General features: G+C 37.6%; 1 protein-coding gene across 1 annotated transcript in view; it reads right to left on the bottom strand.

The window, feature by feature from the left end:
• MDGA2 (MAM domain containing glycosylphosphatidylinositol anchor 2) overlaps positions 1-26,470 on the bottom strand; it is a gene marked incomplete at its 5' end in the record, with an annotated part of 232,745 nt that overhangs the window by 63,564 nt on the left and 142,711 nt on the right. Inside the window, 3 exons of the mRNA XM_053475433.1 lie at positions 1,387-1,656; positions 8,555-8,687; positions 13,559-13,755. Coding sequence (XP_053331408.1) covers positions 1,387-1,656; positions 8,555-8,687; positions 13,559-13,755 — 600 coding nt within the window. The remainder of the gene's footprint in view (positions 1-1,386; positions 1,657-8,554; positions 8,688-13,558; positions 13,756-26,470) is intronic.

The raw sequence follows: 26,470 nt of genomic DNA, 5'->3' as shown, positions 1-26,470 counted from the left end.
CCAACAATTCTGTATGCAGCGCTGGGAGTTATGCCCAAGGAAGAAAATATTTCTTCCCTTCCAAGGTAGACTGATTGCTTTTCGAAATCTACGGTTTAATATACTTAATCAATCAACCCATGTAATTGGATGTATTGATTATTTTAACAATTAGAATATACATATAAGACTCCTAAATTTAATTTTATGGTTGATATCACTGTTTAAATGCAGGTGAGCCAATTAAATGTATCTTGAAATACTGACAAGTCAAGGTTTCCAGGTATCAGAGCTATTTGGGTAATACATTTGGTGAGTAACTACATAAGATCTTCATGACGGGCTATTTAATTAATATTTCAAGAGTCTCAGTGTTTCAGGGTCAGCTCATTTAGAAATCTCCCAGGTATGGGCATATATCGGTAGCTACCTCTGTAAATATTCTAAATTGTAAACACATTATGGATGGGATTTGCTACATTAGCCTTGAGTAAGCTTTCTGAAAACCAAATGTCTATAAGTACGCAGAGGCATACACTGAATACTTTTTAACGAAAGCCTTGAGACATATCAACCTGTGTTCTCTCCCATACCAATATAAAATATCAGTAATGACCAGAAATAATTGAGTGACATGATTGGCGTCCCTTGTTAGTCTAAACAGTATTGAGTAATGCAGAAGAAGAGGTTATATTTTTAGATCTATGTGGTTATCTGGTTTGACTTGGACACCATTCACAGACACCAGCAGCCAACTCAAACTTAGAATCTGTTCTTATTTGAATTTAAATTAATCCCTTAAGGACAATGGGCGGTCGATAAAACCCATTGAAAACAATGCATTTTGAGCCTTTGTCATTAAGGGGTTAAATGTTGTCGTCCATCATTTAGAGAACCCTGGTAAATTGGTTAGGTCTTCAACTCTGGTCCTAAATGCATAATAGCTTATGTGACATAGGTTAATCATACATGTGTACTCATTATTGTACCTGATAGTCTATGATTTTATTTGTATGAATATCTATTTTCAGGAATCCACTGGAGAACAAGCAAGGATGGTCTACTTCTTCAAGAGAAGAGCAGAGCTGCGGGAAAGGCGACAGGGACGCGGAAGTGGTCGGCAGAGAAGGTGGAGAGACATTGAGAGAGCATGAGAGAGTGTGAGAGAGAGTGTAAGAGAATGTGAGATAGTAAGTGTGAGAGTGAATGAGAGTGTGAGAGCGTGAGTAAGAGTTAGTGAGAGTAAAAAAAAATGAAATTGAAATGAAAATTTGTATGAATTGACGAAAAATGTGGTAAAATTTAAATTTGTACGAATCCGATGTCTACTTCCCAGTCATAATTTTGTGCAAAGATGAATCTGAATGGATAAATCAACACAGATTGATCTGATCGGTATAATCTTACCTCTCACAATTATGCTTGTAGATTTCTTTGCCGGATTGCCAACATTATTATTGGCAACGCAGCTGTAAGTTCCAGCGTCTTCTGATGTTATTGCTGGTATGGTTAATGTTCCACCATTCAGAATGCTCTTGTCGGGGAGCATACCAACGGACCTCACCCAAGTAAGGGTTGGCGCAGGTTCTCCACCAGTTGTGACACATACTAAGGTAAGGGTTTCACCAGGATTAACGACTATGGGGTCATCCACCAGGAGCTTAATGGATGGAGAAGCTAAAAAAAATATAAAATATAAAATATTTCAGTGCTTTATCTCAACAGTCATTATATGGTTTTACTATATTAGAATTAACATTTAAATTAAAGATTATATTTACCAAGCTCTAAAATAAAGACTTTGACCCACCAGAAGTGGGTAAAATAATTGAGTGAAATGTTCTACCTATTCTGTGGAATTTACCACTTTTATAACAAAAAAAAATAAATATATATATATATATATATATATATATATATATATATATATATATGAAAATATAATGAATATTACTGTTAAAACACATCCTAGAAATATTATTTTAATACTGTCAAATTGTCTTATTCACATTATTTTTTAGGGAATGCTTAATCGTCATGTGAAGAAAAAAAAACAAAAAAACAAGCACTGTGACGTTGCCATAGAAACTGAAGGGGGTTCCTAAGAAAATGATTAAACCCTTAGAGGAAATAATTAGCTCCCATATCTGCTAATGTTTATATGCTGGATACACTTAAGAGTTAAATTCATTATTTTGCCCAAGGGAGAAGCACCTTTTGAAAGATACCATCGTCTTTTTGTCTCTTCTACGAAACCCATTCCTGAAATGGAACAGGAGAGGGCTTTTGGAGGTTTACCAAATAACTAATTTCCAAGTCATTCTTCTACTTAAGTTGGTAACTGTTTACAGAAGTTATTTTTATAGAGTTAACAATATTGTTAGTTTACGTCTTCATATTTTTGAAGAATTTAGAGGTTGATGGATTTAGTATGATTCATGAAGAAGTGCTAAAGTTTAATTATGTGTTTTCTATTTGCCTAGAATTAAAATGAGCTTAATGTTTCTAATAAAATCCCTCATTCCCTTCCATCTGTCTTGTTTATTTTGAAAGCGCTGATTTATATAACAGATGAGAAAGTTCCGTTAAAATAGAAGCACAGATTGCAACAAAAAATGTTTTATTGTTGGTCACACATTAGACGTCAAGCCCCTGTTTCCATGACCCTTATTTGATAAGATTATAATCTCTGCTAATCTTTTCTTAATTCTTCTTTTTCATTAACCAAATAAATAAATAAATAAATAAATAAACTGGAGCGAAGAATAAGAAGGAGGGCTTGGGATCCTTCATGAAAATTAAGTAATAATTAAATTGTAAGTAAATTCCTATAACTAATAAATAATTTCATAAATGTTATTCCAAGTTTCATGCGTTTCCATTAAACTGACTAGCCTATTGTGCAGAGCTGTAGAATATGATAATATACCGTATTGGCCCGAATATAGGCCCGCACTTTCCCCCCAAAATTTAAATCTTTAAAGTGGGGGGTGCGGCAGAGCATTTTCTGTAGTGCGGTCAGGCGAAAATGCGGTCCCCCGGCAACACGAGCAGAAACTTTAGTTCCGCCCTGATTTTTGATTCCCAACGTTGATGTAGATGAGGCAGACTGGTGCAGGAAGTGGAGGTCACGTCTTCTGCATCCACATCAACGTTGCAAAACTAAAGTTTAGGTAAGGAGGGTGGGAGCCTCCTACCATACATTAAATGTAAAAAAATAATAATAATAATAATAAAAAAATACCGCATTGGCCCGAATATAGGCCGCACTTTCCCCCTCACTTTAAGTCTTTAAAGTGGGGGTGCGGCATAAAATCGGGGTTTAGCATATTTACCTTCTCCAGGGTGTCTGGAAGACCGGGTCAGAAGACTGCAGAGCATTTTCTGTAGTGCGGTCCGGCAAAAATTTTAGTTCCGCCCTGATTTTTTATTCCCAACGTTGATGTAGATGAGGCAGACTGGTGCAGGAAGTGGAGGTCACGTCTGCTGCATCCACATCAAGGTTGCAAAACTAAAGTTTAGGTAAAGAGGGTGGGAGCCTCCTACCATACATTAAATGTAAAAAATAATGATAATAATAAAATAATAATAATAATAATAATAATTTTCTTTAAAATAGCACCAAACTATAAGGGTGCAGCCTATAATCAGGAGCGGCCTATATTCAAGCCAATACGGTAAATCAATAAATAACCGTGAATATCCGCAATATAGCCAATCTTTTCGAAACAGCTAGAAGCTATCATTTAGAAATGGGGAAAGAAAAATGTTGGTGTATGGGTGCCTGTGAAGAACAAACTTGTTCTGATTTGAGCTGGCAAACTCTGTATTTGATTGGTCTGTGACGGTAACTAAAATGATATTTCCAAGTCTTATCGTCTTATAATTTTTAGACCTATACCCCCATCCCTATTGGTAAGTACCCGATTCTAAAGTTAATTATATTCTTGAGTGATGGTATTGCTAAGGACTAAAAACATTTTGACTGTAGAAACATGCGATACCCTCATACCCGGCAACCATTCTGAGGCACTAGAAAAGAGGGGCATCATGAAGGAGGGAGTATAGTATTTTAATCCCAAAAAGGGGCCTTGCCATATTATACATGTGCAGTTGCCCCATTTATATCTGGTGAGCAATGAACATATCACCAAAGCAAAGCATGGAGAGCTACCCATAGATAGGGTAATTTGGTATCTCGCCCTCGCACATGGGGGGTCTTGGGGTGAGGTTATTAATGGCTCTTTTAGTGCTTGTGGTCTCTGAATGAAGGAGAGTGCTGAGATGTGATATTCCAGCTCTTCTTTTCTCTCAAACCTGCAGAGACCGCAAGTCTGAGGGACTATGAGACTTCCTTTCATATAGACAAAAGCAAATTCTTCTTGGCCCGGTTCACACAAATCTTGAGGGCAGCCCCAGTCCCGGCCGGCTCCATACAGCCTCCATGGATTTCATTAAAAGACGGTGTACGCCTTTTAGGTACGGCGCGAGGGGTTATGACAGTGTGCCTTATTTTGTATTGGAGATGCCAACCATGGAGGTGGAGAGGACTGGGGAAGCTGCCCTAGATTGCTCCTAGAGCTGCCCCAGATCGCTCCTTGAGCTGTCCCAAGGGTAACCACAGCACTGGGCAGCCTTAGTTGGAAGAACCACCCTTTATGGCACATATGGCGGTTCTTATGTGTGCATTTCTTGTTTGGATACATCAAATTACACAAAATATTCTCTAATATACTTAGCAATCAAAGTAGAATAAAGCAAAAAAAGCTTGTCCCGGCTGTGAACAAGTTCAATGCTGGTTTGACAATAATCTTGCTAAATATGCGTTTAATGTTAATTAGATTATTGTGTCCTTGTAGCAAAATCATATCTAACATACCTGTACTAATATTGAGCTAAAGTATTAAGTGTATAATACCCTAAAAGTTGTATTTATTTTCTTGGATTAAAATAATTGAATGAGCAGTAATCTATTTATATAGTTTGGTAAAACACAACAACTAACGTGAACCTGGGATGTTATTTTACGTTTATATCGTTAGGTACATATGTTCGTTGGCAGGTTTTTGTATTCACAGCTGTACTAGAAAATATTGACATTTTTTTTTTTAGTTAGGAAGGGAACTAGGGCTTGATACAATGACTTGTCGAAAATATAGAATTCTGCACAAAATGAGTATAGCATTCTAAAATCGTACAAAAAAGCAACTCAATTCTCAGGCCACAGATCCAACAAGTAATTGCTAACTTTTCGAGTGGTAGCTGTCCTCTTTTTTTTTTTATCTCTGTTTTATTCATTTGTAAATGAATTAAAACAATTCATGTGAGTTAATACATTATTTCATTCCAGCTGTCTTCTTAAAAACCACCAAAGCCGGGAGGTCTGTGTAAATGACGGTACGGACCTCTCCACAAGACCATGGACAAGAAAGCAGACCTGAGTTCCACCTCATATTCACGTATAGGGAGAAGGAATGAGAGAAGCTTAACCTGTGGCTCATTAGTATAACGACATCCTATATGGTGCATCTAACAAGAGTAAAGAAAAAATCTAATTGAAGTTAGGTCACTTATTTATTGCCACAGCAGAAGCTCATTGCAGCAAATGTTGTACTGCCAGTATATATATCTTTTGTTGCTAATAATTTTTATTAGTATATATATATATATATATATATATATATATATATATTAACATAATATTGACTGAATGTTGAAGTGCCTGTGAATGTAATTTATTAATTAATCAGTCTATGTAATTCTGCAATCCAGTTGCTTGTATCCTATTAATTTCTCTTTTACGCTAAAGACCACTTGTTTCCACCAAAAGGGTTACATCGTCACTGGTATATTTTTGAGTATTTGTCTACACATATGCAGGGTGTTTGTTTTTTAACTTTGTCTATCATATTACATTTTCTTAGATACCCTGTATACTGTATTTAGCAACATAGAAATATTTTTAAGGGCTGGAATGTATTAAAAAATGTATCCATTGAAGTTGTTTTAATTAACCGGGGAGCTAAATCACAAATCATGCGTTTTCATTCACCTTTATCTTCAGTTAGGTTGTAATGGGTAATTGGATCAACCTTCCTAGTGGATCTAGGTGAAAAAAGTCACAATTATATTTTAAAAAGCTAAACATATCTTTACAGATCCTCTGAAGGTAAGAATAGTCCTTCAGTTTGTATCGATGGAACATTCTTTCCGAAGAACAAAGGTTTTTTTTGCAACTAATTTGTGAGGACGAGAAATTTAAAAACAAGCTAAAAATGTGTGTTCTTGAAAATGTCCTATAGAGTTTTAATGATTCATGAATTCCGGTCATAATCCCGTTGCAGATATTGCTATCCCAGCATGTCAGAACTAACCTTTTCATTGACATAACTGCTGTCTACAGAGCTATAATTACCTAAACATGTCAGAACTGTAATGTGATTATAGACTTTAATCAGAGATCAAAAGTGCAAAGTAGACACCCTAATAAGTGTTGAATTAACTCTTAATCAGCAGGAGACAGATGCGTCACTATTGAAGAAGTTTTCAGAGAAAATATTCCCAATGGCGCAGGTTGGTTCTGGAAAATGTTCTTGACAGTACACTTCCCATCAAAATAAGGCTAAAATTACCTATAACAAACACATATAGGCGTTATTGTAGTAATGGCCAGTCATGGACCTCATGCAAGTATACCCGATTGGAGGAACGGGGAGAGGTTGTGCCCAGAAGCGCCGCTCCTTTGCCGACGTTTACGGGGAGGCCAAAATAATGAGGAAAGTTTCGTGGAAAAAGAGAAGTATTTCTGCACCTCTCTTTCTCCATGAATCTATCTTTATTACTCTGGCCTTCCTGTGCACTTCCACTGAAGGGTGGAGCCATGGGGACAGCCTCTCGTCCATTCCACCAATCAGGGGGAGAGGAAGCTCATTGAGAGGTCAGGCTAAGGGAGAAGTGGACAAAGAAAGAAGATATTGGGAGGAGCAGATGAAGTAAGAAGATATTCGGAGGAGCAGACGAGGAAAGAAGATAGATAAAAGAAGACAGAAAAACAAGAAGATGCAAGAGAAGAAGTGGAGCTGCAGGGCAAGGAAACAGGGACATAAAAATGATTCATGGAGAACATAGGAAGAGCTTCAGAGAGAGTATGAATAAGAGAGTGTGAATGAGAGTGTGAGAGAGTCAGTAAGAGTGTGAGAGAGCGTGAGAACGTGTGAAAGAGCAGGAGAGAGTGAATGAGGGTGAGAGACAACAAATGTATTTTCCAAATGTAAAAAGCCCACCAAATTTAGACCAAACCGAAACTCTAGGAAATTATTTTTTGGGGGGTTTGGGCTAAAAACAACATTTTATATACTGAATATAGTTATAAAAATGTGTTGCCCTAAAACAAATGGACAAAAAAAAATTCAACAAAAAAAAAAAAAGTTGGAATTGTTTCTGGACATAAATCCATTCAGCAGTTTTAAGTTTCTAAAACTGAACATAGTTATAAAAGTTTTACATTAAGCAAAGTATAAAAGTTTAAAATTTAGAAGAGTAAGACGAGTAATTAGTAATTCTTGAAGATCCGTTATTTGATCTTTGCATCTGAAGTTTTCATCTCATAAAATTCACACCAAAATCTTAAAGAATTTTCAGCCCGTATGGCAACAACCTATGGGTGCCAGATTTTGTGTCACATGACAATTAAGTATTCCCTGAAAATAATGTATGAGACAAGATTATATTCAATTTAATAAAGGGTTTGGGCATTCATTGGTTCTAGGAATAATAGTTCTAAATACTGCATATAGTTATAAAAAGTTTTACATTTAGCAGACGAGTTTTTGGTAAATCTTGCTAACTCGTCACTTTATTCTTTCAAATTATATTTCAATCAGAGAGGCTTAAATAAGGAAATTGTTGAACTTTATAACTAAACCTATTATGTACTTGCTCCTTCAACACTGGTGGCATTTAATAATCGGCCATATAAATAAAGACGGTTCTTAGCTGGCCGATATATTCACATGGTTAAATGTGATTAAAATATCTTTGATCATTTGAATGGTTATGTGACTTTCATTTAGACGATTCACCATTTGTTGGGGAGGACTTGGGAGGCTGTTCCACTTATCTACCACGCCTTCACCATAGTTAAAGTAAAACCCATTCAAAAGCTATGAACTATATTGTCGACCTCTCTGGATCATTCACTAACCAGCGAGTGATTGCAGAGTATCTACATTTTTAAATTTAATCCTACTAAGGTCAACCCCAGTGAACGTCTCATGCGAGAAGGGCCAACCTTCTACGTGTTTAATAAATCCCAAGAGATTAATAGCTCGGTGTGCTAATAAAATATATATGTATAACAAGTAAATATAACAATGCTATCTGCATTCAGTCAAGCCGGAGGCAATAATATTATCCGGCTTGCAATAAATTCTGTTCTTTCCGATTTATGCAGATAGTACAATTTGCCTTGGACCGTGTTTATCAGTCACCGAACATAAACGGTATTGATTTGACAAAGATCAATGAATACGAAATGAAATGCAGAGAAAAGAAAAATCCATATGCAATTTTATACCTGTCCTATTGGAAAGTTTGAACGATACCATCTTGTCCGGAATGTTGCAGACATTTCGTACGGAAGCGATACAGCTGTAATTGGCATAATCCTGAGGTCGAAGATTTTTCAACTTCAAAATTTTTGTTTCTCCCTGCGCAGTCGAGAACAAACATTGGAGGAAATAATAAAAAAAAAAAAAAAAAAAAGAAGAAAAACAAGCAAATACACGTCATTTATCTTTTTTTTTTGCTTTAGTAACAGTTTAGAAAACACAAACAGGAGAAATACAAAACCCAAAAAGAAAGCAATCAAACATGGAATTGATCCAAAAAGATAAAACAGGTGAATACGGATGGCATGGGTGATATAAGTACATTGTTTTTTGTTTTGGTTTAACCTGTAATAATATGAGCCCTGGAGAAATGTGCCAGGGATAGCAGCAAATATGTCATACGTCAATTACTATACCTGGGAACTCTCTCCGGGTTTAACCTGGAGTCTCCGGGTGAAGCCATGCTTCTCCTAGTCTCCAGGTCAGTTTCTTCTTTCTCTAGGAAGGGAGTCCCTACCTATTCCCTGTCCACTTTCTCCTGTTCCCCATCCAGTTCACATCCAGTCCACATTTTAATATTATTTAAATATTACCATATTTCCCCAAGTATAACACGCTCCCTTAATTTTGGGGGCTGAAATTAAAAAATATATATATTACATAAAGTTATTGTACTGTCTGCCTGGGCATGATATGAGTGTGACTGATGTTAGCTGCTAGCAATTGTTAGCAATCACACTCCTATCATGCTCAGGCAGCCAGTACATGCACATCACTTTCAGCCTCCCTGTGCCCCCTACACACAGATCCATAATAACACACAGACACACACATGTGATGCGATGTGCATTCATGTGACTCCACTGGGTTCCTGTGTCGCTGCGACAGATCAAGAGACTCTGCTGAGCAAAACAGGTAAGCGGCAGGTCCCCTTTCTAGTAAAAAAAAATCTACCACCACTGTCTAAGAGGCACCCAATTTTTAGACCCCAAATTTATTTATTTATTTGTATTTTTAAAAATATATATTTAAAAAATATGGTAGAGCTTCCTTAGAGCTTTTTCCCAGAAGCTGTTAAAGACAAGAGAATACCGTGTCGCAGAGATGTGTCCACATAGATCCCAGAACATGGAAAATATAATTTTAATGGATTTTCTAAACTTGAACAAAATGTCGACCAGCGTTGAATACAAGCAATCCATGATGAAACCGGAATCAACATGTTTATTGATGTCTCCATCGATTCAAAAATGATTTCCTAACGCGCATGGCTATGTTTAATGGTAAATAGGATAACGAAAACAATCAGGATAGTGCGGTAAGCAGAATACACTAATGATTTTTCTTTAATAAAGTGCTACAATCAATTGTGGTATTGCGAATGCAACAGAATGATATTCTTTTAATGTAGTTAAGCACCAACTGTTAAATTATGTTGAGTTAGATGTTGATGGCTTTCGGCAAAATTATATATAATCAAATCGTACAATAGCCCATTTTCAGAAGACCAGTCAACCATGACTTTCTTCTTGAGCATGTGTGATTTCTTTGTACCAGAAGCACATTTTTACATGGTTTTATTATTTAAACAATTAAACTGGCAGAAAGAAAACATTCTTAGAACATTTTCTGCTGCAAGGTATACAAACAAAAAAAAAAGCTATGGCTATTGACCATCTTCTGTGGTGAACCAGTAGAAGAAACATTTCAGTAATCTAGCAATTCTCCAATTTCATATGTTTTGAGTTGTACAAGTACAACTGCCAAAGCAATGTGTGACCTGGGGACATCCTTGATTTGCCCCATGAGGATCCAAGTCTCTCGCTCCTCAGGTCACGAGGGTGATGGCTGGTTGTGTCATGTCCTCACCCTAGGCCCGTCTAGTCTTCTTGGCTGAACGGTGCTGGCTCTATTGGGTGATAATGGTGCCTGATGGGTCACAGATCAATATGAGATTGTTTGATCTCCCGTAAAACCATCCCATTCACACTACTGAGTTCTGTGTTCTGCTGGGGCAGACCTCTATAGTTCCCCCGCCCCCGCGCAACCTTCTTGCGGTCCATCTTATTATATCCTAAGCAAAATGACTTATTTATTCCCAGTCTATGTTTTTAGTGTATGTCACTTTCCATTGTTATTGCCCTAAGATAAAAATGTAGCTACACAATTATGTTTTCCTTCATTCTCTCCCGGAGGTATGTATCATACAACAAATTATTTTTAAAGCTTAAAACGTTTACGAATCATAACATCAGATTGTAAGGGCAACCCTGGCCAAGCCTAGGCGGGTAAATGATGAGATCAGTTATTTTGATTGCTCTATCACTGGTCCGGGAATAGAATCCTTAAATCCTTCCCGGATAAATAAACATCGAAGAGGACTTCAGCAGATCTCCGTTGCATTGTCTTGTAATTGATCTGGAATGAGTCATGTTAGCAGGACGATATTCATCATTCTGCAGAATAACCAAGGTTTTACCTTGACCCCTCTACTATGCTTCATAAATAAATAGATACCATCTGCCATCATGTTGCGGTTACGGCTCACCTCGTCTCTCTGACCCGTTGGTTTGTATTCTGCCTGTTCTGTCTCTGCCTCAGGGATTTTTTTTTAAAGGAGTAAAGAAACCTGCCATTGACTGATGTATATCTGTTTATGGTTAACATTGTCCTTCTAAACTAAATTGACGGGGACTCAAAACAGATTTTGGATACTCCAGACGTCGTAACATTCTGAATATTTCAACATATGTGTCACGCTGTCTCTTGTAAAAAAAAAAAATCATTGTACAAAAGGCAATTGAGTTTTTGCCGTTCCATCTGTGTGTACAAACTCCTTTCAAGTTAGTCATCAGTTCAGAAAGTGACTAATAAAACATTTATAGCTTTCTTTTTTTTCTCCAATACGCTTAACGAGATGAAAGAAATACATTTTTTTTTAGCTTCAGCTTTTAATAGCTGAGCATATTGTCGCACGTCGGTTGAGGTAACAATGCAGAAGTCTAATCGTTTCACAGGATAGGTGTGTGAATAGAATCAGAAAGATCTAAAATGTCAAGAATGACTCAACTTCACCTATCCAGGGGCTACAACCTCCATGCTGCCCATGGTAATCTTTTCTGTGGATGGAACCATGGATAAGCCTTTGCTTATGGGCCATCAAACCCTAAAATGTTTTATGAATCTCTCATCTCTTTATCTCCTGGACCCCCATCTTAGATTTCCCTTCTCTAGCAGTCGGTGGGACCCTTTTGTTAGGTTGGGTTCTTCTTAGGCATGGGTATCCGGGGGGGGCAAGAAGGGAGCACGCAAATACCCCCTGGAAATTAATTTACCCTATTAATGGGTCACTAACATTTGCCTACCACCAGGAAACACCTCTACTGAGCCAACAAAGGTAGGCAATGGGGTGGAGGTAAGGCTGTATTGGGGTAGGATTGGGGAGATTGGGGAGAAGTGGGGAGGATTTTTATCACCCTGCCTAGACATAATCACGCAGACTTTCATGTTCATAGGAGAGCAAAGAAAAGGTTGTTGAACGAAAAGATGACCTAATTTTAGCATCTTAAAAAGCGAAGATTTTGCTAATACATTATTATATTTTTAATAGGTTGAAGTAGTTTAATTGGTGACTTAAATAACTGAAGAATATTGAAACGTTTAGTAAGTGAAAGTTAATGTTTAGGTGTTTTTTTATCATTTTATTTTAATATATTTTTTGTGGTTATATTTTTTTTTATCATGTGACTGAAATATATTTTGGAGCCTAAAGAAAAATGAAAGTGCATAAATGACTTATATCGGATGAGATGTCCTTGATTTTGTCTTCAAATAACTTGTCCCACAAGCATTTCCCACTATTACAAAACAAATGATTTTCTTAAGTTTTCTAACGTTACCATAGCAACTCAACAGATTGTACGGGGCTCTGGGTGGAAAATCATCTTTATGAATGCAGATAATTAATATTTCAACAGATCACATCTCCTCTCTCACATTTTTATAAACCAGAATAACGTTTGAAAGGTGAGAGTATTCTTAATATAAACAGAACAAATATAATCCGATAGTCATGTTGACATTGATAATATAACTATGTATGCAAATCACAGAAATAGATTTATGATTCCTTGTTTGTATAATAATGCAAAAATCAACGGGGGAGGACACTTTAAAGAAATCACTCTGGTTTAACTACACATTATACAGGGCCAGCCAAGTTCTTATGGGGTTGGATCGTCATAGTGGAGTCAAGTAGTTGAAATCACAATTTTTGTACCAACTCATAAGTTAGTGAATAAACCCCCAAAAACGCAAACATGTATCCCTAATCCCAGACACATGCTACCACAAAAATAAAATCATTTAAAAAAATCCTATACTATAGGTTGTGTATTAAGTAATCCAGGAGGTTGAAGGAGAGTTGGACATTTCAACACCTTGACTTCACTCTCCGTTATAAAGAAGAAACGTTCTACTTCAAGAAGGTTTGAAGAAGACAGATGTATAGAACAATGACTTGGGGCTCCAAGCTGAAACTGTTTTGGGACCATTGTTATCTTCTCTAGCAGTCGGTGGGATCTTTTCCCAAACCTTGGTGGTCTAGTTGGGGTGAGCACAAAGACTAGACTAGACTTCTGCTAGAACGGAATTATTTAATGCTGCTAATTCTTGTGGGTCAATAATAATGCCATATCAAATCTAACCCTATTCATTGGACCAAACGTCCATTTTAAGGGAGATTTGCCCCGTTGTAGAGGTAAACCTCCTTATTACCTCTTCTTAGACATGTTGGGAGATGACAGAAGGTCCTCTGGGCACTATGTGACTCCTTGCCTCCATATCATGCCAATCATGCCATTCGAGTTTTGATGAAAGTGGGACACATGGATTTAGACAGATTTAGCATCGAATAACCACAACATGGAAGAAGATAATATCAGAAAGGAGATTGATACCTTAATTCCTACCTGGGTGAAGAATGGCTCGTAGATTTCTACTCCTTTATCGGACCCTTGCAACAGGATCTCTTCCCCACGTTTCCAGGTATAACGCACTGGTGGATTTGAGTTAGCAATGCATCGTAAGAAAACGGTTCTCTCGTAGTAAAATTGTTCCTTTGCTTCACCAATACTTTGATGTACGGTCACAATGGGATCATCCAAATCTGAAAAAAGAACCAGTTTCAAAATTCAGAACTATACAAAATGCAACAAATGAATCTGTTAGCACGAACCCTGTCCGCTATCTGAATGCTGCCAGTCTGACATACAGCATCCATATTCCTTAAGGAAATGCAGTCAGACTAGAAATGTCTCCATAGCAGAATGTTGTGGAAGAAAAGTAGAACTTAGGGACATTTCTATCATTTTATCTATACGGTTCTAAGGAACTAACTCCCTCACCGGGGCTTCTTTGTAAAACTACAAAAGAATGCATTGGCTCAGAAGTGATTTGAACGCACTTTGTTATCAGTGGAAACGGCTAAAAAAAACATAAACAAAGTCAAATACAATAGGTTTTTAAAGTTTATAGAACTCAACTACAAGTAAACCATGTGGTGGTAAAGGAGGCTTCGGAACATGACTGAGACTAGAGAAAGCCGTGGGATGCTCGTGGCGGGTATTTTGAGTTATGTCTTGTATCGAAGTTTCAAAGAGTATTTCAGCTGTGGGACCTATGTACCCAGGGGAGGTAGGCAGGGGTAAACTTCCACCCTGGTCTGCTTGCAAATGAAGATATAATGCTATAACCTGAAGCAGATACACGATGACTGGTCCAGTACTGGACCGGCCATTGAGCAAAACGGGGAAATGCCCATTGGCCAATGCCCAGTGCCGCCCCTCACTTGCCTTTACTGCCTCTTGTGTGGATTGGTCCTCCAGAGTGCAGCTATTGGCTGGAGAGACATGACCTCACATATGTCATTCATCGGCTGCTGGCCTTAAAGTACCAGGACTTATTTTAATCCCCAGACTGTCCCTGACCAGCTCCTTTCTGTGCTCTTACCATAGGTAAGGTAAATGTTCTAAGAATGGGTAAATGTGTCTCAGACGGGACTGGATAGTGAAAATGTCAAAGAATTTCTAGGAGATAAGTCTAAGTCATTTACCCGGGCCATAATATCTCTGTTTTATCTCATGTATTTCCAATACAATTTACTATATATATACATTCTATATACTGTTATACACGTATAAACTATACAGTTCAAAGTTAAATTTGTTCATGGTCTTTTTAGGATTCATTCTGTTAGCCTGACTGAGTCTGAAGTCATTACTGCTTTGCTCAAGGAGGTCCTACAGAGACGAGGGTGAACACAGCATAGCGATCTGTGACGGCTGAGGCTTCATGGATCATTTCTCGCTCTCGTCTGGCACAATTACAGGGTATTCGGAGGAACGGCTATACCTCTCTATCCTCTAAGGGTTTGGGGTACGTATGCTAAACCTACCGTCACCGGGGTATACCCTATCTGCCCCCGGAATCCGGTCCTCCCAATATAATCCTCCGAAACCCAAGTTAATAAACATCGTGGATGACCTTTTCAAACTAATGCCTGATTGCACCACCTAATACATATAATACAAGAAGCACGTAAAGGGAACTGAAGGAAACCTCTGTAAAAATAACAGAAAACTTAAAATTTGTAAAAATTATTTATTTTAAATTCAAATAATAAATGGAAAAGAAAATAAATAAATTTAAGGCTATTTTTTTTTTTTACATAGATGTTGGAGATACTGGACTATATTAAAGTTAAATATATATAAATATATACGATCTTCATTGTAGATATCCCTTTAAATTATTTTATTTATTATTTTGTTTAATCTATTATATTAAAGAGTACGCCAAAAGGGAGAAATGAGAAAAAAAAACCCCATCATGCTGTACTGTGTATGCCTCATAGCAAGCCGTCTTTCTGCAAGGCTAAATAAATACATTTAACAATGTTTAAGCCTTACACCTTTCATGCTCGGTCGCACAATTATGTTCCAAAATATGGCAAATACTAGTGACAAGTAGGCTTCCGAGCACACAACAAAATGTGGAATTACACTGTTCACTAACATTTTCGTTCTTATGATTAATAAATAATATAAAGTAATTTATTTTTCTTATTTAAATATACACAGACTATTTGCTTCCAGGAATATCGTTGAGACGTCTCTAATACGTCATACATCCCCGTAAGTGAAGAAGAAGAAGAAAGAAAAGATAACCTGAAAAAGTAATATTTATTGGATATGTTATGTTAATTTGTTGGCAGAAAATGATGGAAAATAATATTTTTTTTCATGATTAACTCTATTCCATATTGTATAAAAATGAAAATAAAAGCCAACATTTTAGTCTTATTACATGATATATTAAATGGTTAAATATATTTTCAAACTAGGCAATATAATATAAGAAATCAGTTATATGAATGTGTTTTTTTTGTTTTCTCGATTTATTAGTATTTATTTTATTATGGTGATAATATTCATATAATATGAATAAAACACTCAGGTGGGATTCTGTGGTTTACAAAAAAAAAAAAAAGGTTATGGATGTTTGCAAATCCTTGTTTGCTGGCAGACAAAATTGACAGCTGCGGCATTAAAACTACCTTCACGTGCTGCCAATGCATCTGGTCTAAAAAGAATGTATAAAATACACATTATATTTTATTAAATATTGAGAAGTATTAGAGATTACCCTGGGTGTCATAAAATGTATGTAAAACTAGAAAAGACAAATCCAGGACCGTTATTGTTGACTTATGTGTTCAAGAGGCCCGTCATTTAGCACCATGACATAGGCTTTCAAAGATGGCTGACCTTCTTACTCCATTTGGAAACTGGAATGGATGAGTAGTAAGAAAGTTGGCTACTATAGGAATTCATATTGTTTCCATTTTATTTAAAGTTCATGTGTTGTGGGGGAAAACAGCCAAGATCCACCACCCTTCCTGAAAACAGTAGTTTCTTTGCCCAAATTACATATGGGAGGTGGAATTTGAGTACAAAGATAGAGCTAGCTGTGCATAGATTTGACTGCTCCTTATTAAAATAGAAGGGGGCAGACACTGGGCAGATTAAGCAGTGGGTTGGGTAAACCAAATGATATACCCCCATTAATATATAATTGCCCCAGAGGTCTGGTATTCAGCTGTTGACCCTGATCCTTCCAGGCATGTTTAGCACAATAATATATTGCCCTTCAATCTCCAACACACTACAATAGCCGCCCAGACCATAGACGCTAGACTTGAGCATTTGGATTCATATGAAATGTAATTTTAAAGACATTTGCCAATTTTGTCAATTAGTAACCCTGTCTGAAAAAGAGAAGGGACCTCAACAAAAAAAAAAAGCACTCTCGCACTACTCCCTACATTCTCCGTCGACTGCTTCAGTGTCCCCATCTCCTTTTCCAAAGCTCTGCTTCTTTTCTTGCCTTTTCTTGTTTTTCTGTAGCATTAAGAGGCAAGAGGAATAGCAGAGCTGAGGAAAAGGAGACAGGAACATGGAACCGGTCGGTGGAAAAGGTAAGGAGGCCGAGAACGTGAAAGAGAATGAATGAGAATGTGAGAGAGAGTGAATGAGAGTGTGGTAAAGTGAGTGAGAGTGTTGGAGACAGTGTGAGTGACAACATTTTTTATATCCGAATGAAAAAAGTCTTCCGAATTTCATATGAACCTAAAGATCAGGAAACGAAATTCGTTGTCCGAAAACAAATGGACCAAAAAATGAAACGATACATTTGTCTGAATCGTTTTTTGGTGTAATAGATGATCCATTAGTAATCTTATATAGATTAAATGTGAAGTGTTGTATCTTTTACCCATAAATGGAAATCAGGAAAATCGAATTAAATATGGATGGCCGTCAAGAAAAAAACACTTTGTTTCTGTATTATTATTATTATTATTATTATTATTATTATTATTTGTATTGTTATTATTATTTCTCTTTTGTGTCTTTTTTTTAGCTTTATAAAATATAACGGGGAAATAATTGTAGAAGGTGGTAGTCAGGGTTGCACCAATAGCATAGCAATACTTTTTTATCAATTACTTTTTGCAGTTTCCAAGGTAACACGGTTATAGCATTCCCAGGGTGCAAAAGGAGACATAGGAAGATGAATGTCTAGTATAACAGTAGCTGTATCGGTGAAGGTTAAGTTCCTTATCTAAAAATATTTTATAAAAGAGTATGAAAATGTTATTATGTAATACAGAAAGATAAAAAAAAGAGGAACAAGAAATGTATTATTTCTTTGTCTATGCAAATTATATAAAATTAACCACGTTACCAGTATCGCCCCGTGGGTCTTTCTATTACGTGGTGAAAAAAAATAATATTCCATTAAAAAGAAGCATTTTTTTTTCTCTTTTAGCTGATGGGATCAATGACAATATGTTAATTTGTTTTTAATACACCTAATCCTAAATATAACATTGTTCGTAACGATCTTGAATACACGTGCATGTTTCAAAGAAATTGAATTGAATTCAACGATAAACGTATCATAGATAATTGATAATTAAATAGCAATACAATATTATAATACAAATTGCAATCGGAAAACAAAAAAGATAAAACAAAGAAACATAGAATTTACCGGCAGATCAGACCCATCCGGCCCCCCCCCCATCTTGTCTGCCAGTTTCTCCTGCTTTAAAGACTCAAACCTTAATCAGTCGTTGGTCTCGTCTTAGATTCAGGAGCCGTATGTCTATCCCATGCATGTATACATTCTCTCACTGTATTACCCCCTACCACTTCTGCTGGGAGCCCGTTCCATTTGTCAATCACAAGTAATTAAATAGCAATATTCCCATATATTGCAATGAAAAAAAAAACACAGCTAAAAGCAGTGATACATTTTAACCCGGTTTATAAATGACTAGGTCATGATATCTGTGTTTTTTTTCCACTTTAATTTCCTTGCAATATATGGGAATATCGCTATTTACTTAATTGAAAAAAATGTGTTGCATTCCATTATGGTCCCAGCTCCGCCTCTGCACAGCCCCTTGTGCAGCCAGCCCCACCCCTTACAGAGATAGCCCTGCCTTCATGCAAAGCCACGCCCCTCACAGAGGAAGCACTCCAGGTGGCTCACCCTGGAAAGCTTCTAGGTATGGCGATCAGCTGAGATCCACCACTCTTTCTGTAAAACAGAAGTTTCTTATATTTGTCTTCATTCATAAAAAATAATAATCTCAAATCCCAGTTTCATGACGTGGATTTTTCAACTAAATATCTCCAAAAGAACATTTTTTTAAGGTGTCGTCAGCGTTCTGTACCGAAGGTTTAGAAGACGATTTTCACAAAAGCATGAGCTAAGTCATCTTCATTCCGTTTTATCAGCTATCTTCCCACCATCTAAAAGCAAGGGTTGTGCTGTTGTCAAACCTTAAAGTAATTTTTCCAAGAACATAACATTATCAAAGTTGTTGGAGAGGAAAAACTTTTTTTTTTTTAACCTGCTGAAAGCTTAAAGTGTGTTCTTAAACTATGTGCTGAACCGAGATGACTTCTAGGTTATGGCAGCCATTAAATTCTGTCCGTGTGTTTTTTTTTTTTGTGAACTCTGCAAAAAAAAAGCAAAACATAACATTTTTTAACATAGTAAAAATATATTTGTAGATACTGAGTCTGGATTAAAGTATGTTCATGTATTTCGTGTGTTTTTTTTATTATCCCTTTTCACGAATTGTTGATTAAAACTATAGATAAAAAAAAGTTGACTTATACTGCCATAGAAAGTAATTTTAATGTAACAATCAATAAAATGATGTATACATATTGTTTCTATATAACGTAAGGGAATTTAAAAAAAAAAAAGGATAATTCCCACGTATTCTCAAAAAATACTTTTTTTGAGAATGTGTTGGTGAAATTGGCATAAAGGATTTATCCATTTCTTTATTTGTGATAAACCACACACCCCTATCAAATCTTTTTACGGATGAGGCCTGTCTCCATGAACTATTTTTGAAATTTAATTTACATTTATCACGGGGTAGATATACAGTATTTTAGTTAGAGAAATATTTCCCTATCTTTTTTTCCTGGAATTATTAATATAATTTATTAATATTTTCTGTTGTTGAACTGTTGTCCAATATTTCAGTTAACCAATCATTTTTTTTTTTTTTTTTTAACCCTTAGCATTTTTTTTAAATTTTTAACTATACCAATGACAATGTCTCGAAGGCGGCAGGGCAACACCCAAGATAACAGGCTCGTAATGCACCTAGGGGTCAGGGGTCTCATTTCCAAATATTTTGTTCTCTTCTTCTTTTGATCAATTGACCCTAAATATTGTAGTTCATTCCCAATGGTGTTGTGTTCCATGTCCAGTTTAACCCCTTAATGACAAAATGCATTGTTTTCAATGGTTTTAGGGACCGCCCATTGTCCTTAAGGGGTTAACTTTCAGTCTCCTCTTCTCTAGCTCCATACTGGTCACCATATTGATAGGGTAATACGTTTTGATTTGAGGAACTGGTGACCTTACCAATAGTTGCACCCGAGGGGTAGGAGAAGATAGATCTATGCTGATAGAAACAAAATCTTCCTAATCTCTGACTAGTTGACCAGGAAAAATAGTTTTCTATACATTTATAGGAAGTCACATATAAATTGCATAATCAGACCCAATAAAGGCCCAAATCCATTGACTTCAGCTCTTCTAAAATGCTCAGAATTGCATTAAGGTAGATGAAGGCCAACAAAGTCTCTTCTTGGGATGACTTCTTTTTTTTTGAGAAAAGAAAAGCTTTCATGGGTCCAACGGCCGTCAGAAAAATCCCTGGATCCTTCCCTATGGTAATTTAAATGCATATGAAGGCCAACGGCAATGACCATAGATGACTATTGTACCCCGGAGAATAGGGGACGGAATAGGGGGCGTAAAATATTTCCATTGTCTTCTTTCCTTAGACTTTGAGAACATGCAGGAGAGTTCTTCGTCTTAACATCCGATGTCGCCCACTACTTGTATGTAACACTACGGGGTGTAGACGTGGATATATAAAAACAAAAAAAATGAGTTTTATATAGAGTTTTACAGCAGAAGTATATAACTGTTGTTAAGCGGCTGACTGTTGCCTGATGTTCATCTTCTTGATTTAAAAGAGATTGCCAGAGTGTACGTTAATTAAATGTTCCAGTGGTCAATATTTCCTTGACAGCTAATTCAGAAGTCTTTATGGATGTATAATTGCTTTGTAGATAATGACAGCGAGAAACAATTAAACAGCTGGCAAATACAACCAAAGAAAATTTCAGCACATTTCATGGTTCAGAATTCTGTACCTCTGTACCTTGCATTGTGCAGTGAATATTAATATCAAAAATATCTAAATATTGTTATTTTATTTACATATTTTTTTTAATATTTTTAATATTATATCATTTTTTCCTTCAATATTTAATATCAAAAGTGTATTTGGCTTATTATAGCAGACACGGGGTATTTTTTTTTATCTATAAGACTTTTTTTTTTTTTCATTCTAATATTTTTTCTTGCAAATTGTGAGACTTTTATAGTAACATCAAATTATTCGACATGTATTATGTTTTCCAGAACAGGTGAAACGATTTTCTCCGTCGATGCCTAGAAACAAAACTAGAAGAATCCCAGGAGCTCCCGACACTTAGCATGATAGCATAAGTACCACTTGTGGAAACCAAGTAATGAACGATGTGACGTATATATATGTGATGTGGTCGCTCATGATTTTCCAGCACACGCAAGGTTTCAGGGAACATCATAGGTTCTCCAGCTTTATTCACACTTCTCAATGCTCCCATGAAAGAGTGTGATAACTTCTGGAGGAGCATTTCTTTCACCATTTGCTTAGATAACCTACATACAGTGGCATATCCACCCATAGGCCCCTCTGCCACTTAACAGGGCCAAGTTAAAAGGGAGATCACCATACCTTCTGGCTTTCTGGCTCTAGATACCTGGAACCCACCATGCAGGCTTCGGGTAGTAGGACCAGCTGACTTTGGTGAGTAATCCCGTAATACACGCTATTGTTAATGGGGAAGTGGGTGCCACAACGTCGCCCCCTTGACCCATTCTATAAAAACCGGAGAGCTAAGATATGATGTCATATCCCCATTCTCAACCGTAATGAAGGTAACCCGGTGAGGGCGGCTGGTGGTGCTACCCTGAGTTAGGCCGTCTGCTTAAATAGTTTAGCTATTTTGTCTTGCCCTGCCTGGAATAACCTTATTACCATTTTAAAATGTGTCTCAAAGAACCTTGAAATGTAAACAGTCACAGTAATTAAATTAAGCTAAGTGAAATGTTATTAAACATGACTATTTTTGCAACAAAAGGGCATTTGATGTTTGACGTTCCAATGATAAGGTCAACAGGAATACTCCTCTGGATAGATGTTTGCGCATCATCTACGATTATTGCTTGACAAATTAAAATAGAATTTAACCATCATACTGTAATATCGACAGGGTTTTAATTAAAAATCTGTTAAAGAAAAAGGCTTGTACGTTGGTGATGCACTCAGTGTCAAAAAGCATTTTGGCAACTACAGAAGGAGCTGCGAATGATGGAAGCGTGGCAACAGATGCTCTCAAACACTTTGATTGACACTCAGCTTCTGATGTATGACGTTTAGGAAATGGGATCTGTGAATTTTACTTAGAAATGACTGTTTTGCTATTTTGCACGCAATAATTCCCAATTTTCACCACCAGTATTAACAAGTGCAGCCGGCTGTACAGGCCAAACTTCCACCAGTACTGGGTTTGCCAACAAGGCATTTGGCAATGACCTAATACCATTGTTTTTACCTTTTCACTTTGCCTTAAGATACCACCTTATCCAGTGGTGCTGCCCGAAGCCTAAACCAGGGCAGCGTCACAAGCGTCATCATGACTGCTGAGCACCGGGATATGATCTCCATTTCAACTGGTCCATTGGCCAGAACCACAACAGGGAGCCTAACCGCCCAAGAGGACCAGCTACCCTAGGCCTAGTTGGCCTAGGCCAACATATGCCAGTCTCTACCACATGGAGAAAATAGGATGCTGAATTTCGGAGTAATGTACTGTATAAGATTACTTTATACAGTACATATCCTGAAGCTATACTACATCATTACACTATTGGAGTCCCTTTCTGTTTGTTCCTTATTATTAAGATCTGATCCCTCCTTCACCAATTTGGGTGAAATTGCTCTACGGGTGGGCCATATATTTTTTGTGGTGGTGTGGGTAAGCGCACTCAATCATTTTTACGATTCTTGTTCAGATCTGTCTTAGCTTTGTCAATGACATTGGTGACACAGCCACCTGTTCCTGTTTCAAGGCCATCGGTTTAATCTTGCTTTTCTTATTTCCCTGGGCTAAAAGATGAACTCACAACTGTAAATCCGTACCCGAAGGCCAGCTGCCATTTCTTAGTTTCTTATAGGTTCCCAATCTATAGCCCTGCGTCCCCAGCCTGAAGCAGCTATGCCACAGCGGCAAAAGTATGCCACCATCGGGCATCGGGCCCATCGGGCATTTGCCTTGTATGCCATATGGCCATTGTTGGAATTACATTATGTGCTATGTGAGTCACAAGCCCTTAATTACATTATTATTATTACCGGATTTGCTCGATTATAAGACAACCCCCCAAATCTGAATACTAATTTAGGAAAAAAAGAAAAAGGCTGAATATAAGACAACCCTATAGGAAAAAAGTTTTACCAGTAAATGTTAATTCATGTAAACTATTTTTTTTAATAAAAGCTATGATTGAGAAAATATTTTGGTTTTATTTCCTTCTATTTTCCAACCTGTCCCCCAGTTATGCACATCTGCCCCAGAAATGCCTTATACCCCCCATATGCCACTGTGCCCCATGATATGCCTTTTAACCCTCTAAATGCCACTGTGCCCCATGATATGCCTTTTAACCCTATATGCCACTGTGCCCCATGATATGCCTTTTGACCCCCTATGTGCCACTCTGCCTCCAGAAATGCCTTATGTCCCTATTTGCCACTCTGGCATTTAGAGGGTTAAAAGGCATTTTATGGGAAAAAGTGGCATATAGGGAGGTTTAAGGCATTCAGGAGGCAGGGTGGCGTATAGAGGGTTAAAAAGGCATTTCTGGAGGCAGAGTGGCATTAAGGGGGTTAAAAGGCATTTCACAGAGCACTCTGCCTCCAGAAATGCCTTATGCCCCCCATTTAACACTCCCCCGCCCCCCCCAAACTTACCGGAGCTTCTGACTTCCCTGTCATGTAGCCGGGGCACTGTGTTGATCCCTCGCACTTACGCTGCAGCCGGAAGGAGGCGTGGCTAGCACCGGTGCCGGGGAACTCTGATCTTAGACAGTCGGGGAAGGTCAGCGCGATGGACGCAGACAACCCCCGCTGCTAGCCACACCTCCTTCCTGCTGCAGCGGAAGTTGTCTACGCAAAAACGTCCCTTTTAATCTATTTTAAATAAGAACACTAGAAAATAACATGAAAAATTGGGGAAACATAGATGATCAAAATAACTTCAGTAAGAATGGAAAATACTCAAATGTATTAAAAGGAAGAACAAGGATTGCTGCAGGTGAACAGAGAGCGGCTGCCCCTTTGAACCTCATATTTCCTAATAAAAAATGAGTATATTTTGCAGCGTATTAATTATCAGCGGCAGAAGAAAACAGGCCTTTTTAGAGTAATTAAGCCTAATTGATCCAGTCGGCATTAAATATAGTTATTTGGCAGGAGTTTTTAGTAGCAAAAAAAAAGACTTGTTGATGATCGCTTGATGAATATTTATACGAAGATTGCTGTTTATACATAAGGCTACGCATTTCGGTTTGATTTAAAAAAAATATAAAAAAAAAATTGCCGAGTCCCCTGATATGTGACAGAAGAAAATAAGACATTGAGATTCAAATCACATTTTTCGTTTCAGAAAGGCAAATCCTGAAGCCAACTTTAAACTGATGAGCTGAAATCACCAAAATTGTTTGCTAAGCAATGCTTTCAGCCGTAATGGCACAAAATGTTTGCGCCAGATTGTGGCGATGTTTATACGATAATTTAGTTTTTCTCTCCTACCTAAAATGAGTGTGTTCAGGCGCTGAAAGGAGACTTGATTGCCTCATTCAGCTAGAGTTGCAAAATACTTCCTAAAATTACCTATATTTATCCAGCGAAATCAGATTCCGTTCTAAATATAGTATAGTTCGTTTTCTTCGTATTGGCCCGACGGAGTTTAATTTATAAATAAAAAAAAAAAAGGGCGTGACCAAGCGTTTATTCTCTAAATGTATTGGTTGAAAAGTATAAAAATACTTATTTCTTTCACTGGTGTATGTACAGTATATATACATATATAATACATATATGTGTATGGGTGTGTGCGTGTGTGAGTATGTATGTGGGTGTGTGTATGTATAGGTGTGTGTATGTATGTGTATATAAAATTTATGGCAGATCAGGCCCATTCGGCCCGTGAAGTCTGTCATTGGTTTCAAATATTATTAAAATTAATCGTTGGCCGCGTCTTAGATTCGGGAGCCATTTGCCTATTCCGTGCATGTTTCATTTCCCCCACTCTATTAACCTCTACCACTTCTGCAGGGAGGCTGTGGCACTTACCTAACACCCTCTCGGTAAAGTAAAACTAACTAGTGATATACTGAACCCACGTTGAACAAGCTTTGCTACTTCGCTCCATCGGGAAGAGGAATTTGCAGTTATGCTCTTAGTTTCAAAGTGCTATTTGCTAAGAGTCCATAACAATCTTATTACTGTGTTAAGAAGGGCAAAGAAATTGTTTTAAGGAATTCCCGTGGGAAAGGAGATTTGCCAGTAAAACATTTCCATTCGTCTTCAAGAAAGGGGGACACCAAGAGTTTCTATAATACAGTCTATTGGCAACATTGTTATACACGTACAATAGACAAGTTATCTCTCCCCTGTTGTTAAGTTGCTGATTGCTGCTGATTGGTTTAGGCAGCCTTGTTGAAAACAATAAAGTCATTGCATCTAAATGACCGTAGTTGCTCGATTATAAGACGACCCTGATTATAAGACGACCCCCCCAAATCTGAATATTAATTCAGGAAAAAAAGAAAAAGCCTGAATATAAGACGACCCTATGGGAAAAAAGTTTTACAAGTAAATGTTAATTCATGTAAACTATTTTTTTTAATAAAAGCTATGATTGAGAAGAATTTATTTCCTTCTATTTTCCAACCTGCCCCCCAGTTATGCACATCTGCCCCAGAAATGCCTTATACCCCCTATATGCCACTGTGATATGCCTTTTAACCCTCTAAATGCCACTGTGCCCCGTGGTATGCCTTTTAACCCTATATGCCACTGTGCCCCATGATATGCCTTTTGACCCCTTATGTGCCACTCTGCCTCCAGAAATGCCTTATACCCCTATATGCCACTCTGGCATTTAGAGGGTTAAAAGGCATATTATGGGGAAGAGTGGCATATAGGGAGGTTTAAGGCATTCAGGAGGCAGAGTGGCGTATAGACGGTTAAAAAGGCATTTCTGGAGGCAGAGTGGCATTAAGGGGGTTAAAAGGCATTTCACAGAGCACTCTGCCTCCAGAAATGCCGTATGCCCCCCATTTAACACTCCCCTGCCCCCCCCCAAACTTACCGGTGCTTCTGACTTCCCTGTCATGTAACCGGGGCAGCGTGTAGATCCCACGCACTTACGCTGCAGCCGGAAGGAGGTGTGGCTAGCAGCGGGGGTTGTCTGCGTCCATCGCGCAGACCTTCCCCGACTGTCAGAGATCAGAGTTCCCTGCACCGGTGCGGGGAACTCTGATCTCTGACAGCCGGGGAAGGTCTGCGCGATGGACGCAGACAACCCCCGCTGCTAGCCACACCT

This window comes from Spea bombifrons, chromosome 9, assembly GCF_027358695.1.
Source record: "Spea bombifrons isolate aSpeBom1 chromosome 9, aSpeBom1.2.pri, whole genome shotgun sequence".
Lineage (NCBI taxonomy): Eukaryota > Metazoa > Chordata > Amphibia > Anura > Pelobatidae > Spea > Spea bombifrons.
Note: the sequence above shows the minus strand (reverse complement) of the source record. Positions and strands in the feature narration are given on the sequence as shown.